Source organism: Mus caroli, unplaced genomic scaffold (genome assembly GCF_978045245.1).
Source record: "Mus caroli unplaced genomic scaffold, Mus_caroli_1 scaffold_18, whole genome shotgun sequence".
NCBI lineage: Eukaryota > Metazoa > Chordata > Mammalia > Rodentia > Muridae > Mus > Mus caroli.
The window spans coordinates 43,793,450-43,808,722 of NW_028227273.1; the positions used below are offsets into that span (position 1 = coordinate 43,793,450).

Sequence of the window (15,273 nt, forward strand, 5' to 3'; positions counted from 1 at the left end):
GCCTGACAAATACAGAGGTGGATGCTCTCATCCAACCATTGAACTGTGTACTGGGTCCCCAGTGGTAGAGCTAGAGAAAGAAGTCAAGGAGCTCAAGGGGTTTGCAGCCCCATAGGAGGAACAACAATATAAACCAACCACTACCCACAGAGCGCCCAAGGAGTAAACCATCAACCAAAGAGTAGACATGATGGGACTCATGGCTCCAGCCTCATATATAGCAGAGGCCTTGTGGGTCATCAATGAGAAGAGATACCTCTTGGTCCTGTGAAGGCTCTATTCTATGCCTCAGTGTAGAGGAATGCCAAGGCTAGGAAGTGGGGGTGGGTGGGTTGTTGAGTGGGGAATAGGTGGTTTTCACAGGGGAAACATTTATATATATATATATATATATATATATATATATATATACACACACACACACACACACACATACATATATATATAGAAAGTGGAATGAGCCTTATACTTATTGGCGCATGGGTAGATTTCCTAAACAAAACTCCACTGGCTTGTGCTCTAAGATCAAGAATCGATAAATGGGACATCATGAAACTGGAAAGCTTCTGTAAGGCAAAGGACATTATCAATAAGACAAATTGGCAACCTACAAATTGGGAAAAAAATCATTACTAACCCCACATCTGAGAGAGGGCTAATATCCATATATATAAAGAACTCAAGAAGTTAATCACCAACATCGAAACAACTCAATCAAAAAAGGGAGTATAGAACTAAACCAAGAATTCACAACAGAAGAATCTCAGATGGCTGAGAAGCACCTAAAGAAAGTTCAAAGTCCTTAATGATCAGAGAAATACAAATCAAAAGAACTCTGAGATTCTACCCTATACCAATCAGAATGGCTAAGATCAAAACCTCAGGTGACAGCACATTGTGGAGAGGATGTGGAGAAAGAGGACCACTGCTCCATTGCTGGTGGGCTTGCAAACTGGTACTGAAAGATCCTGGCAGAATGTAAAAGGACACAGAAGCCCTGAAATTGGCAAGATAGACGTCAGTGTTAGCAGAACTAGCTTCACTGATTAAGAAAAATAGAGGTGCACAATGCTCTGGCCACTCCTTGAACCTGTGTGTCTGCCAATTTTCTGACCAGGTGTGTGCCCATTGCTGCACCTTCATTAGACCTTTTCCTTGTACCCCTCCCATACCCATTTCTTGAGAATAGTCATTGTTTAGATCTGGAAATCCCCTACTCTTCCCCCTTCTCCTTCCCACCCCTCCCCCCTGAGGGCCTATAAAAAGTGGGACCTCTTTCCCCTCGAGGTTGACTCCTCTACCCCTGCGTTGGATATGAGTTGTCCCCAGAGCTCTGGCTTTTCCCCCGAATAAAGTCTCATGTGATTTGCAACAAGCTCGACCTGTCGTGAGTTCTTGGGTGTCCACTATTGTCCTGAGGCCTGAGCGAGGGGCTCCTTTCGGAGTCTTTCAGTACAACCACTCTGGAAATCAATCTGGAAATTCCTCAGAAAATTGTTAATAGATCTTCCTGAAGACCCAGCTATACCACTCTTGGGAATATACCCAAAAGATGCCCCACCATACCACAGGGGCTTATGTTCTACTCTGTTCACAACAGCCTTATTTGTGATAGCCAGAAGCTGGAAACAACACAGATGTCCCACAACACAAGCATGGATATAGAAAATGTGGTTCACTTACAGAATGGAATACTATACAGCTATTAGGAATGAGGACATCCGAGTTTTGCAGGAAATGGATGGAACTAGAAAATATCCTCAGTGAGGTAACTCAGACCCAAAAGGATATGCACAGTATGTACTCACTAATAAGTGCATAATACCCCCACCCCCCAAAAAATTACAGAATACCCAAGATAAAGTCCACAGAGCTCAAAATGGTCAACAAGCTGAGGTGCCCAAGTGAGAATGCCTCAGTCCCACTTGGGAGATGGAAGAAAGCAATCACCAGTGAGGAGGGAAAGTGGACTAAGTTGGGGTAGGGGGAACAGAGGGGCATCTGATCTGTTACTGGGTGAGGCAAAAAACACTAAAGCCCTGAGGGCCAGCAGAGAGAATGGAACCAGGCAACCTCAGGAGATAGGAGGTTGGGGGACCCTCCAGAGTGCAGCAGAGACCTGGCAGGTTACTGAGTTTTAAATTCAGGATTTATACTTTTCCACACTTGCCCACTTTTTCTTCTTACCAAAGCTCCCATGTGCCATCAGTTGAGTCACTTCTCCTTTCTCTTCTCCTTTCCAGCAGCTGCCTTTGATCCACTGACCGCCTTGTTGGCCTTTTTTACCCTCTGCCTGACTGAGTTGCCTTTCACACTAATGATCATGCTCATCTTCTTCACAAATTAGAGCTTAAACCTTATGTGACTGATTCCAGTCGGCACTTGTAGCTGTCAGTTGCTCCTAGCTGAGGGGCCTCCATCCCTTACATTGTATGTCCACTGCTGGGGCCCCTGTGTGCTCTCGGTTGTCTCTCATTACACAAGTGGGAACTGAACTCTCTTCCAACAGAATGTCTGCCTTGTTCTCTCTCACAGTGTACCGCAGTGCCTTGTAGAATGTTTTGTACAGACATTTAGTTAAGACTTGCTAACTTATGTTCTATTTAATTCCACAGTTTAAGCAGATGAAACAGACAGTGTTGTAATGTGCGGGTGAAATCCTGATACAAACAAAACTAGTGACAATGATTATCTTTAAAAGTTACTTATATAAAAGTGCATTGTTTTATTTTCAAAAACAAAAACAAAAACAAAATAAAAGAGGTGCCTGGATGTGGTGGCATACACCTGTATCATAGCACTCAGGTGGTGTTCACACAAGATTGGGCTATGTTTTTTATTAGGTATTTTTGTCATTTACATTTCCAATGCTATCCCAAAAGTCCCCCATACCCTCCCATCCACTCCCCTACCCACCCACTCCCACTTTTTGGCCCTGGCATTCCTCTGTACTGGGGCATATAAAGTTTGCAAGTCCAATGGGCCTCTCTTTCCACTGATGGCCGACTAGGCCATCTTTTGATACATATGCAGCTAGAGTCACGAGCTCCGGGGTACTGGTTAGTACATCATGTTGTTGCACCTACAGGGTTGCAGATCCCTTTAGCTCCTTGGGTACTTTCTCTAGCTCCTCCATTGGTGGCCCTGTGATTCATCCAAGAGATGACTGTGATCATCCACTTCTACATTTGCTAGGCCCTGGCATAGCCTCACAAGAGACAGCTATATCTGGGTCCTTTCAGCAAAATCTAGCTAGTGTATGCAATGGTGTCAGCGTTTGGAGGCTGATTATGGGATGGATCACTGGGTATGGCAGTCTCTAGATGGTCCATCCTTTTGTCTCAGCTCCAAACTTTGTCTCTGTAACTCCTTCCATGGGTGTTTTGTTCCCAGTTCTAAGATTGGGCTATTTAATGAGACCAGACTCTTTGTCTGAAAGAAGCAGACCACTCCCCATAAGCAGGCTTAAAGCAAACCAGTTTCTTACCCCCAAATAGGTTGTCTTTGTCGTTTATTTCTAACACCATTGTAATTTGTCCACAAAATCATTGAAGTACATGAAAGAAATTGAAATTTTTAGAGGCTGAAGGATGGCATGTGCCTGAGGGATTTAGTGATTTTTCTTTTCCTTTATCACCCCTTTTTAATCCTATCCATAATACAAGCTATATAGTTTATCAGAGCAACGGTGGAATGTTCTGCAGCCCTTGAAATATTTTAGAGATGAGAATCTGGGAATATTTCTGGAACTACTAGTTAGGTTCAATATATTTATTTTTTCTTCAGGTTTCCTGAAATGCAGTTTTTCCAACAAGAAAATGTGAGAAAAATTCTTACAGATGTTCTGTTCTGTTATGCAAGAGAGAACGAGCAGTTGCTTTACAAACAGGTAATAAAAATGCCTTACAGATGATAGCCATTGACTTGGAATGCCTTACAGTTAAGAGACGATAAGACAATAACACAACCTTTGTGTATCCAGACTGATGTGACAGTGTTAAATAACCCAAGTAGCACTGTCATCTGAGGGCAGCAAAGAGCATGCACAGTGAGGTACCGGCTACCCACCCCACCTGCACCTACCTTCCCGGTTTTAGACAGACCTTCTCCTGACAAGTATTGAGTCTTCCCTATAAACCAATGGGGTTCATATATAAGTAGCATCTTTACAGCTAGGTTACTAATAAAACTTTTTTTTCAAGTGTTCCTTTTTCTTTTTTATTAGATATTGTCTTTATTTACATTTCAAATGCTATCCCAAAAGTCCCCTATACCCACCCACCCCCGCCCTGCTCCCATACCCACCCACTCCTACTTCTTGGCCCTGGCATTCCCCTGTACTGGGTCATATAAAGTTTGCATGTCCAATGGGCCTCTCTTTCCAGTGATGGCCCACTAGGCTATCTTCTGCTATGTATGCAGCTAGAGACACAAGTGTTCTTAATAGGAGGACTTTTCATGGAAGGACACCTTTCAGTCAACAGAAAGTATTTAAATATGTTTGTAAGAAGTTCTCTAAGCTGTCACTAACATGTTTAAATGTTTTATAGACAATTATACCAATAACAATAATATTTAAATGACATTTTAGCTACTACTTTCATCCGTAAATAATTTTCAATCATGTCTATGGAAGTGAATGTTCTAAGCCTAATATAACTTTTTAAAGTCATATGTAAATACTGCTATTAAGTGCAGCATTTGTTACTATGTGATTTCTTGTGAGAAGTAATCTAATCCAGTGTTCACTCCCTCTAAACAATACATGTAGCAGAAAAAGGTTCTATAGTTTTAAAGTTTATACTTAGAATTTTTTGGACCCCTAACCTTTGATTCATTTCATTAATAAACAAATATTGTAATTTTTGGAAATGTAAATCATTTAACATATAAATGCTTATAAAATTCATATTTAAGTTTATTATGTTGCACTAAAAATGCATATAGTTAGGTAGTTTATTTTTCCAAGAATATATAAAATGAAAATTCAAACTAAAGTCAGGACAATCAAAAGTTAGATCTACTTGATGACTTCTAAATTCTAGCTTAATAAAACAGATAATAACTATGGTAAAGACAATATTCTACCATAAGTAAATTTTACAAAGTTCTTGAGCCAGAAGACGTTTTTCTTATGTATGTTCTATGTTTCATACTACTATATATATGTCTTTTGTTTTTAAGTTCCAGCAACGAAATCCAGAGCGTCTCACAAGTTCGATATTTTTTTGGTTTTTTGAGACAGGGTTTCTCTGTGTAACCCTGGCTGTCCTGGCACTCACTTTGTAGACCAGGCTGGCCTCGAACTCAGATATCCGCCTGCCTCTGCCTCCCGAGTGCTGGGATTAAAGGCGTGTGCCACCACGCCCGGCTCAAGCTCGATATTTACTTTGCCATCGAGACACACCCAACTTTATGCCACATGTCCATATTACTCCCATTAATAGCTGTTTAGAATCAAAAATAGACATCTCATTCAAATGTCCGCAGATAAATTTGACAATAAATTATAGAAACTGTTTCTTTAAAAACTATAAATGTTTTGAACTACTAAAGCAACAGCTGAACAAATAGAAAAATAATAGCATGTTTTTCAATAGGAAACGATTAAATACATACATTTCTTCTTTCTAAATTAATGTATGATCTGAGTAATAATCTGAGATGTGTATCTCATTGAACCTTGTCATAGTCACTTCACATTGAGGACCTGTGAGATTAGCACTGGGATGGAGTGCCCCCAGATTATAGCACTCACCTTTGGGTCTTCTTTGTGTTCCATTATCTCCATGTCTGTGTTCGTGCCATATCCTGTTGCTTTTAGTTATTATCAACATGGGCATTTTGATAAAGATTACAATGAATGTGTAAATTGCTTTGGGAGGGGGAAAGTCATTTTTACATTAGGAATTCCACCAGTTTATGACCATAGGCGGTAGGTCTCTCCAGCTTCTAGTGTCGTCTTCAGTTCTCTTTGGAAAAAGACAAAACTAAATCAAGAAAGTCTTTAATAATGGAAACAAGACCCAGCACAGAGAAAAATATCAATGTAACATCATGCTCTGTAATTTAATATATGTGAACCACTATTTGTATGAAAGACTAGATAGGAATATGGAAGATTACATTAGATAAGTTAAAGCAAGACTGTCAATTACTGAATATAAAATTATTGATATATTCTACGTGGTTCTCACTTTAAAAAACTTCATTACCCCCTCTACATGTTAAATTCCATAGATTTTTTTTTTGTTGTTACAGAGAAATAATACCTTGCTGTAGAAGGACTGAATATTTAACCGTATCAAAAGTAAAGGAAAAAAGCCTTCAGTTTCATCACAAGCTGTTAAAGCTATTATTTTGTACTAGGTGACACCCCGTTTAACATCGACCATATTGTTAATAGTTATGGGATTTTATTGAATTAATGAGACTGTTATCATGTAGGAGAATGTCTTGCTGAGTTAATTGAAATTGCAGAGATTATATAAATGGTATTAATGAACTTTGACTGCCTGATGTCGCAGCTTTAATAAAGACTGCTTGGTGAGCTAAATGAACACAGGCAGATAAAAGAACAGGTTCAATTTTGTGAGCCTACAGGCTGTTGAAGAAAACTTTGTTACCTTTGCATTCACAGGCATGGGTTTGGAGTACAGAGACTACTAAAGAGCATGCAGGACTTAAGGCTTTAACAGAGCAGAAAGACTGCGGTGCGGTGGGGTACATCATAGGACCCATTTAAGCATACTGTGTTTTCTCAAATGTATAGCAAGTTGAATTGTCATTATACATGATAGATGTTTCTCTTTTAAAGTTGTGTATATACTTGCCATTTTCATTTGCTTTTGTTTATCTGATTTTGGTTTTGATTTTCCTATTGAAACCAGGCCCTTGTGTGTTATGTGTGTCAAACCTCTTTATCATTGAGCAGTGTTCTTCAACCACTTGTAATTATTAAGCATGTTTTACTAATCTCAAATTGAGGGCAACCCTAATAATGTTTCCTGGCTGCAGGAGACCTGGGGCAGTTACTAGCATCTACATGATTACTAAGAACTGTTTATAACTCCCAATTCCATGAGATCTGGTGCTCTTTTCTGGCTTTTGTGGACACTGCACACGATGAGCAAACATACATGTAGGCAAATCACTCACATGCATAAAATAAATAAATCTGAATAATTTCTCCTTCCCAGGTATTTAAGAAACTTAGTTTTATAGAACTAAATGGTTAGAGAGATGGCTCAACTCCTAAGAGCACTGACTGTTCCCCCAGAGAACCTGGACCTGGGTACATTTACCAAAGTAGCTCCCAGCCATCTACAACTCTCATTCTCTTCAGGCTTCCCTGGATACCATGTACACACTTGGTCACAAATATGCATACAACCAAAACACTTATATGCATAAAATAATACAATTTTCAAAATATTGTCATATACCTTTATTTATGATTTATGATTTACTAATACTGTTTTAAATGCCATGACTCAACTTTCTAATATATAAACATAATAGTATATCATTCACTCAATATATACACATATATATCATACCTAGATAGATAGATAGGCAGACACACACACACACACACACACACACACGTTCGTTTGTATGTATGTATAATTATGCTAGGCTTCAAAAGTGGTATACTTTTCCTGTACAGTCATTTCATAATATCCTTAGAGAGATGATTCTAAGACATCATGTGTATTACAAAATCCATGGATGCCTGTCTCCTATTTGAACTGTTGTAATATTTGCACATGAACTACATAAATTTTCCCATAATCTGAAAGAAATTTCTATATTACTTGTAATAACTGATATAGTATAAGTGTTTATGTAAAGAATTGTTAAATTATATTGTTTCGAGAAAATTATAAACAAGTTTAGTTGAGATGCAAGTCTTTGAATTATTTTCTACTATTCTTGTGTATATAGATAAAAGTCTATAGTTTAATTACTTTATGCTCTGTTTGTACATGTTCCACATTTTGGGGAGGGAATGATTCAGAAGCTCACTCAGGTGATTAATCTCAGTTAATCTCTAATGTATTTTTTGAGACAAGAACTTTCATTGAACCTGGAGCTAATTGTCTATACTGACTACCAGGCATACCTCCAGCATCTTCCTGTCTCTGTCCCTGAGGAGATGTTATATCTGAGTGCCACAGCATAGAGGTTTTTTACATAGGTGTTGAAGGTCAAACTCCGGTTCTCATACTTGTACAAGAACTTAGCTGACTGACCCATCTCCTCAACCTTGCATTTTGGTACTGCTTTCAATCCATCAGGTGTTCAGATCACAGATATAGAACATGGATGCAGCAGACTGAATAGATACACATACTTATCCCCTCACCTTTATGTATATAAAGATATATACTCGTTTATAACTTATCCATTTTAATGCTCATTTTTAAATGTGTATCTCTTGCTAATTAACAAAGCTCCAGAGAATTTAGAGACCAGCCCACTGTTAATTATTGTGTCCCCAACCTGTTTGGCAGTTGTCATTACGATAGTCAAATGACAAATGATATTTGAACAGTTGAGACATTTAGAGAGAGGAGTGCTGAAGAAATGAAACAGTCAACAGGACTTAAATAACAATAAGTAAAATACTTTAAATACTTAAATAAGAAATATACAAATATATAAAAGTAATTAATTTCTGTTTTAACTCAATATTTAGTATTTTGAGAATTTCATACATGCGTATTGTATTTACATCATTTGCACCTCTCCTGCTCCTCCATCCAAATCCTCTTGTGTCCCTCTCCACTCCTTTCAAATTTATGATCTGTTCTTATTTGTTATTGTTACACACACACACACATATACATACATATATACACATACATACATGTGCATGTTGCATACATACCACATGTAGGGCTTGTTCATTGATATCCCTATGTATGTAGGTTAATGGTTGACTGTGTGGGATTGGATAAACTATAAAGGGACTCATTCCTACATGTGGTTGGGTGATTGTGAAGTCCTCTGTACACATCAGCATGTCAGATGATATTTTGATTATGCCTGCCTCACTTAAGCAACCATATTGTTGAGATTTCATGAGTGTATTATCCTTGTTAGGTCTAGGAGATGCTCAACAGCAGGCAACGTGTCCTCTGGCTCTAGCAATCTTCTCACCCACTTCTCCTAGATATTAGCCAAGCTTTAGATGTCAGGCTTGCATTGTAGATGTATCAAGTGCATTTATACAGACCCAGTCATTTCGTTTCCTGATGTTTGACTAAGCTCCCTGAACTTGACTCAGAAATGTAAAACGAAGCTCCCTTGATGGTAGATCTTAATTATACTTGCCTTTGGTCATATGGATACACATAAATTCAACAGAAATTATATTGGTTTAGGAAAAGGGAACAACTAGGGTCTGTGACCACAACAACCACCCTTGGTTGGCTAGATTTACAGTGGAAGGAAGGCATGAGCTCCTTCCTACTGAGGGGCCTTAAGTCCAATTGGATGAGTGTTGCTGATCTCCAAGATAAAATTGACACCATTCGATCTTTGAGGCTATCTTGCTAGAGTGGTCATTACTGTAGTTTGCAACTTTAAATCTGGGGGAAACTATTGATTGCTTTTCTCACTTCATAGCTAGAGTCACGAGCTCTGGGGGGGGGGGGTGGGAATGGTTAGTTCATATTGTTGTTCTACCTATAGGGTTGCAGACCCCTTTAGCTCCTTGGGTACTTTCTCTAGCTCCTCCATTGGGGGCCCTGTGATCCATCCAATAGCTGACTGTGAGCATCCACTTCTGTGTTTGCTAAGCCCCGGAATAGTCTCACAAGAGACAGCTATATCTTTTTTTATTAATCATTTTATTCATTTACATTTCAAATGCTATCTCCCTTCCTGTTTATTCCTCCACCAACCTCGCCAACCCATCTTCCCTTACCCCCTCCCATTTCCTACTATGAGGATGCTCCTCCACCCATTCACCCACTCCCACCTCACCCTCTAGCATCTCCCTACACTGGGGCATCAAGCCTCCCTCCCCTTCCATTGATGTCAGATAAGGCCATCCTCTGCTGCATGTGTACTGGCAGGAACCCAAGGCAAGAACCTGGAGGCAAGAACTGACACAAACTGTGGGTGAGTGCTGCTTCCTAAGTAGCTCCTTATGAGGTACTCAGCCTGCTTTACATCCAGGGCCCACCAGCATAGTGGTGTCAACATCCAAATTGGTTGGGGCCTTTTCATATCAATCATTAATCAAGAAAATGACTTACGAATTTGCCCATAGGCCAGTCTTTTGGAGGCATTTTCTCACTTAGGAGTTGTTCTTCCCAAGTTATGTCTAGACTTACGTCTAGTAGATAAAACCCACCTAACATACCAATGGAAAAAATATAGAATAAACATTTAATTTATAATAAAGATGTTATTTCAGACCTTACGGGTAAAGTTAGGTATTTTCCTTATGATATGATTGAAAATGAAGTATTTATTAAATAAAGTTGTTTAATGGTTTAGGAAGAAATCATATTACTCTTTCCTGACAAAAAGGAACCTATTGTGAAATGAATGAGGAAATAACTGAAATAAAGGAAGCCCCCCCCCTTGCTTAATCTTTACCACAGAGAAGTCTCTCTGGGCGTGAAACAAACAAAATACCTTAAAGATGGTTTCTTATAATGATACTAACTTCATTTACAGTGTGATGTAGTATATCAGAATATTAAAGAAAAATGAACATGGGTAATATTTTTAATAAAAAATTAAATAGGCTTAAAATTGGTTAAAGAAGTGTTACACATGCATACTTCAATAAGTAAGACACTATGGGTATTGCTCATTTATTACAACATGCCAATGATGGATGGATGGGAAGGCTTGCCTATAATCCCAGCCTTGAAATACTGAGATGGGAATCCACAGTACAACCTGGCTAATGTGACTAGCCATATCTTCAGTGCCTGACTTGAGAGATCCTCCCTCAATAAGATAGAAAAGCAATTAAGATAGATTATCCATATGAACCTTAGGCCTCCACATGAGAACATATGTGCATGGTAGAGGGGATCTCTCTCTCTCTCTCTCTCTCTCTCTCTCTCTCTCTCTCTCTCTCTCTTACACACACACACACACACATATACACACTTACTTACTTTACTACGACAGAATAGGCCACTAATTAAATAAAAATGACTAACAAAGATTCTGCATTCAGTCTCACTAGCAATTAAATAAAGCACAAGAACAACTTGATTGTGAGATTTGAGCTTTTTAAGCCTTACAAATGTGAATGAAGATGTGAAATGATGGTCTCTGTGTCTTGCAGTGGTACTTCTCTCTGGATGATGCCTATCAGGAGCTTTCACAGGTGTCACTACCCAGGAGTCCTTACTTCAAAGACTTGTTCTGCACAAACCCTTAGAAACTGGCATTATGGTTACCATGCAGATACCTAGTGTAGTTTTGAATTTTAGTGTTGATCTTGGTATCAGGCCCGCACGCCTGCCTGACCTCATTCCCATTGTGCTTTGCTTCTGTGGAACTTTCTATACTAAGTAGGTCAGTAGGTGATGATTCTTTGTAATTAATTGTTTTGAGAATTTCATACATAAGTATTAATTGTATTGATGTCATTTCCACCTCTCTTCTTTCCCCTTCTCTGTTAAACCACAACTCATTTGATTTTTGAGTGTTTCCTCTGTTTTTTACATGATATTATATCTTATCCTTAAAAAATTAAAATCTGTATTAATGAGACTAGTCAATAATGTAACAATGTGCTTACTTTCCCATTAAAGGTATAAATAGTGCATAAGATTAACTTTTTAGAGCAAAAATAAGAACTAACATTTTTGTATATGTGTGTGTGTCTATTTGTGTGATCCACTGTTGAACACCAGTATATGAGAAAACATACTAACCTTGTTGAAGTGCACGGAGAAATATCATGTTTCTGACTAAACATGTTTAAAATTATATTGAAAACTTCATTTTCTGTCATGCTTGCTAAAGATTGTTTCTTTTATTATCCAACATGCCTAGCTAGCTGACTTCAGCTCTTCCTAAATCTACAGGCGTTCTAATTTGGAGCCATTATATAATGAAAACATTGGGTGTAATTTCTTAGGTCTACAGTTCTTCATTGCCCTTAGTGCAGATCTTTATACTGTAGCTCATGATTATAATTTGCATAAGTGAAATTCATATTTATGAGTACAGATCTTGAAGCAACTGACAGGTGCAAGGTTGTCTACCATGCCAATTTATTGTTTGTCTTGTCATTTAAAAGATAACTACTCCATATATTTTAAAGAATGCATGCTCTGGTTGAATTAGAATCAAATTTTTTAAGTAGACAGAACTCAATTTGTAGCATTCCACTTTTATGCTTTTCTATATATCATGGACATCTTTGTGGTAGCGATTGGTTGAATAAGTATTTACATGTCTCTTAGAGTGCCATTCATATCTTCTGGCCCCGTGTTTCAGGGTATGCATGAGCTACTAGCGCCTATCATCTTTACCCTTCACTGTGACCACCAAGCTTTTCTACATGCCAGTGAGTCTGCACAGCCCAGGCAAGTCATTACATGAATTAGTTGTTCTTAGCCCTTACTGTTATCTTTTGTGAACTATTGATTTTATTTCATGAGATCAATCCACATTAAATTCTATTGCTAGTTTAGATATAGAGTAAGTTTGAATCATAAGTGCCTTTGAAACATTAGATCTTTGTCAAATGAAGACAGAAAAGTCATGAACCAAAGAAGAAATGTTTGTTATAATTTTTAAAACGCTGACGATTGATTCTACCCAGATATGCCATGCTCCAAGTGTTCTCAGAGTTGAATCAGAGTTTTTGGGGACACTTTCTCCAGACAAGCTTTGACTTGGCTTAAGTCATAAAAGTAGTGCTACCAAGAGCTATTGTCTGTACATAGACTGCCTTTTCATGTTTTTGAGACATACTCACTTACTCGTTTTTGTAATCTTTAGTAACAGGTAAAATTTAGCTATCTGACTTAAAATGCCGGTAATGCAACCACGAAGAATTTTATAAATGGCATTCCAGTCTAGACCGGTTTCTGTTGGTCACACATATCTGTGTTACCTTTCCTAAGCAGATGCAAGCTTCCTGTTTTATTAGACCTAGGCCCATATTATTTTAACCTTTGTCTTCTAGAATATGAAGTAGTCGTTGCATGATATATGGTTCTCTATTTGTATTGATTTCATCAAGTCTTGACACAAGTAACTTACCTTTTAAATGATTTGAGTGACTGTATAGTCTAAAAATGAAGTAGTCTTGGGATAATGTTTTTGTGCAGTTCCGTTTCTGCTACTGCCGCATGCAGAATGCATTTATAAGAACATAGAGGTGATTGAAAGTAACTTCAGAGTGAGCAGACTTTGCCGTTTTAGCCTATTACAAAGTAGAAAAGAACTAAGTAGATTCGCTAAAGGAGCTATAAGTGATTCATATTAAGATGAAATTTGATAAAAAGTTAATAAAATGCACTTTGGCATTGCATTTCAATCAGTAACTACAGATTTTGTTTGTTTTGGATGAAAATTGATTTATTATAGAATGATAAATTATTCTAGATCAAAGTGGTCAAGGACTATATTGTCGGTTTTTACATATGTTGTCTGGAGTGATCAGATGGTTATTTCATTATCATATAAGCAAGTAAATAGCATCTTTATGCTCTTTATAAAACAACAGAATTTGTTACTGGAGTTGCCCTCTGAGAGGTTGACTTCATTGTGTGTGCGTTAGCATATAAATGTAGACTGAGGCAGAAGCTGCTTCTGCCCTCCTTAATTAAATACTGCTTATTTCCAGAGTCTGAATTGTCTTTTTTTTATGTTAAGTGAGGAAATGAAAACTCTCTTGAACCCTGAGTATCTGGAGCATGATGCCTAGTAAGTACTAAGACTCTCTCTTTTTCTTTTCTTTTTTCTTTTCTTTTCTTTTCTTTTCTTTTCTTTTCTTTTAATACCACCTGTACTATAGTAAAGATTAAATATAGCATTATTTTATTTTTCTGATTTTTAGTGCAATGTTCTCACAGCTTATGGAAACTGCTGAACCTTGGTTTTCTACATTTGAGCATGATGGTCAAAAGGTAACTCTTATATTATAGATCTTTTCAGTATACTTGAATTAACAAATTTAGAAAGTAACAACATGCACTAGAATAATTAGTTATTTCATTGTAACATATATAATAATTTTTATGATAAAATATGAAAATACTTAGGACATAAATTATTATAAACTTTTTTTGTGTTTTTGTTTTTTCAAGACAGGGATTCAGTGGGTAGTTCTGGGTAACCTGGAACTCAGAAAGCTCTGCCTGCTTCTGCCACCTAAGTATTGGGATTATTCAATCCATACCTGGCTACTATATGGATATACACCATACCTGGCTATTATAAAATTTTTATTGCTCTCTTTGTGAGTTTTTTATGCATCACTATTAAACTACATTGATAAAAGTCTGTGTCAGATGGATTGCCTTTCTGTTATAGTATATTATTTTTAAACTCACATATTTAATATCTGTGTTTTCTATTCTTACAATTTTTTACTTATTTTTATTGCTGCTTTGTATATGATTGAAATAACTCAGGGGTAACATTTGAGTAGACGAAAAACTTAGATTTTTCTGTATGAAAAGAAACTTTGGGGGAAGCATAAACAGTCTGTACTTGAACATTAGATTTAAAATCAGTGATAAACTAAGAATCAATACCGAGGGATGGTACAAATGCTAACAATACAGACATAAAAATTAAGGACCAAAGATCAAGAGAGGTCAGACTAACAAACCCATGAAAATTGGATGTTGGAGGAAAGGAAGCCGAATGAGGTTCAGAGATTTTAATTTCAGTACTTCTGTTTTACAGTTTTAAAATCATTTTTAAATCTTTTAAATCATGACTTAGCAAAAGAACAGACAGAAAACACTTTTTCAAAAATGATTCCTTCATTTTTACCCTTTTGTGTGGTTTTGATAGCTTACATAATTTTCATTTAGTGTTTTAGTTTTTATTCCCACAAGAAATACATTTCCATCAAAGTGTTGAATTTATATTCTATAGCTAATCAGATCAATTGGCCAGGGGCATCTTGAAGGGCTTCATTGCCTCTAGCCAAATTCTCTTGGAAATTTTAATGTCACAAGAGAAACTCTTTCAATGAAAGATACTTATAAGATATATCCTGGCTATGGCTTTACGAGCACACTCATCACCTGTCCAGTTATGGTTCAT

At 37.4% G+C, this 15,273-nt stretch overlaps 1 protein-coding gene across 1 annotated transcript in view; it reads left to right on the plus strand.

Moving 5' to 3' along the window:
* The window catches only part of Tbc1d5 (TBC1 domain family member 5), a 462,126-nt gene that overhangs the window by 246,763 nt on the left and 200,090 nt on the right, over positions 1-15,273 (plus strand). Inside the window, exons 9-12 of the mRNA XM_021186156.3 lie at positions 3,787-3,889; positions 12,484-12,572; positions 13,870-13,920; positions 14,054-14,123. Of these exons, the coding sequence (XP_021041815.1) occupies positions 3,787-3,889; positions 12,484-12,572; positions 13,870-13,920; positions 14,054-14,123 (313 nt within the window). The remainder of the gene's footprint in view (positions 1-3,786; positions 3,890-12,483; positions 12,573-13,869; positions 13,921-14,053; positions 14,124-15,273) is intronic.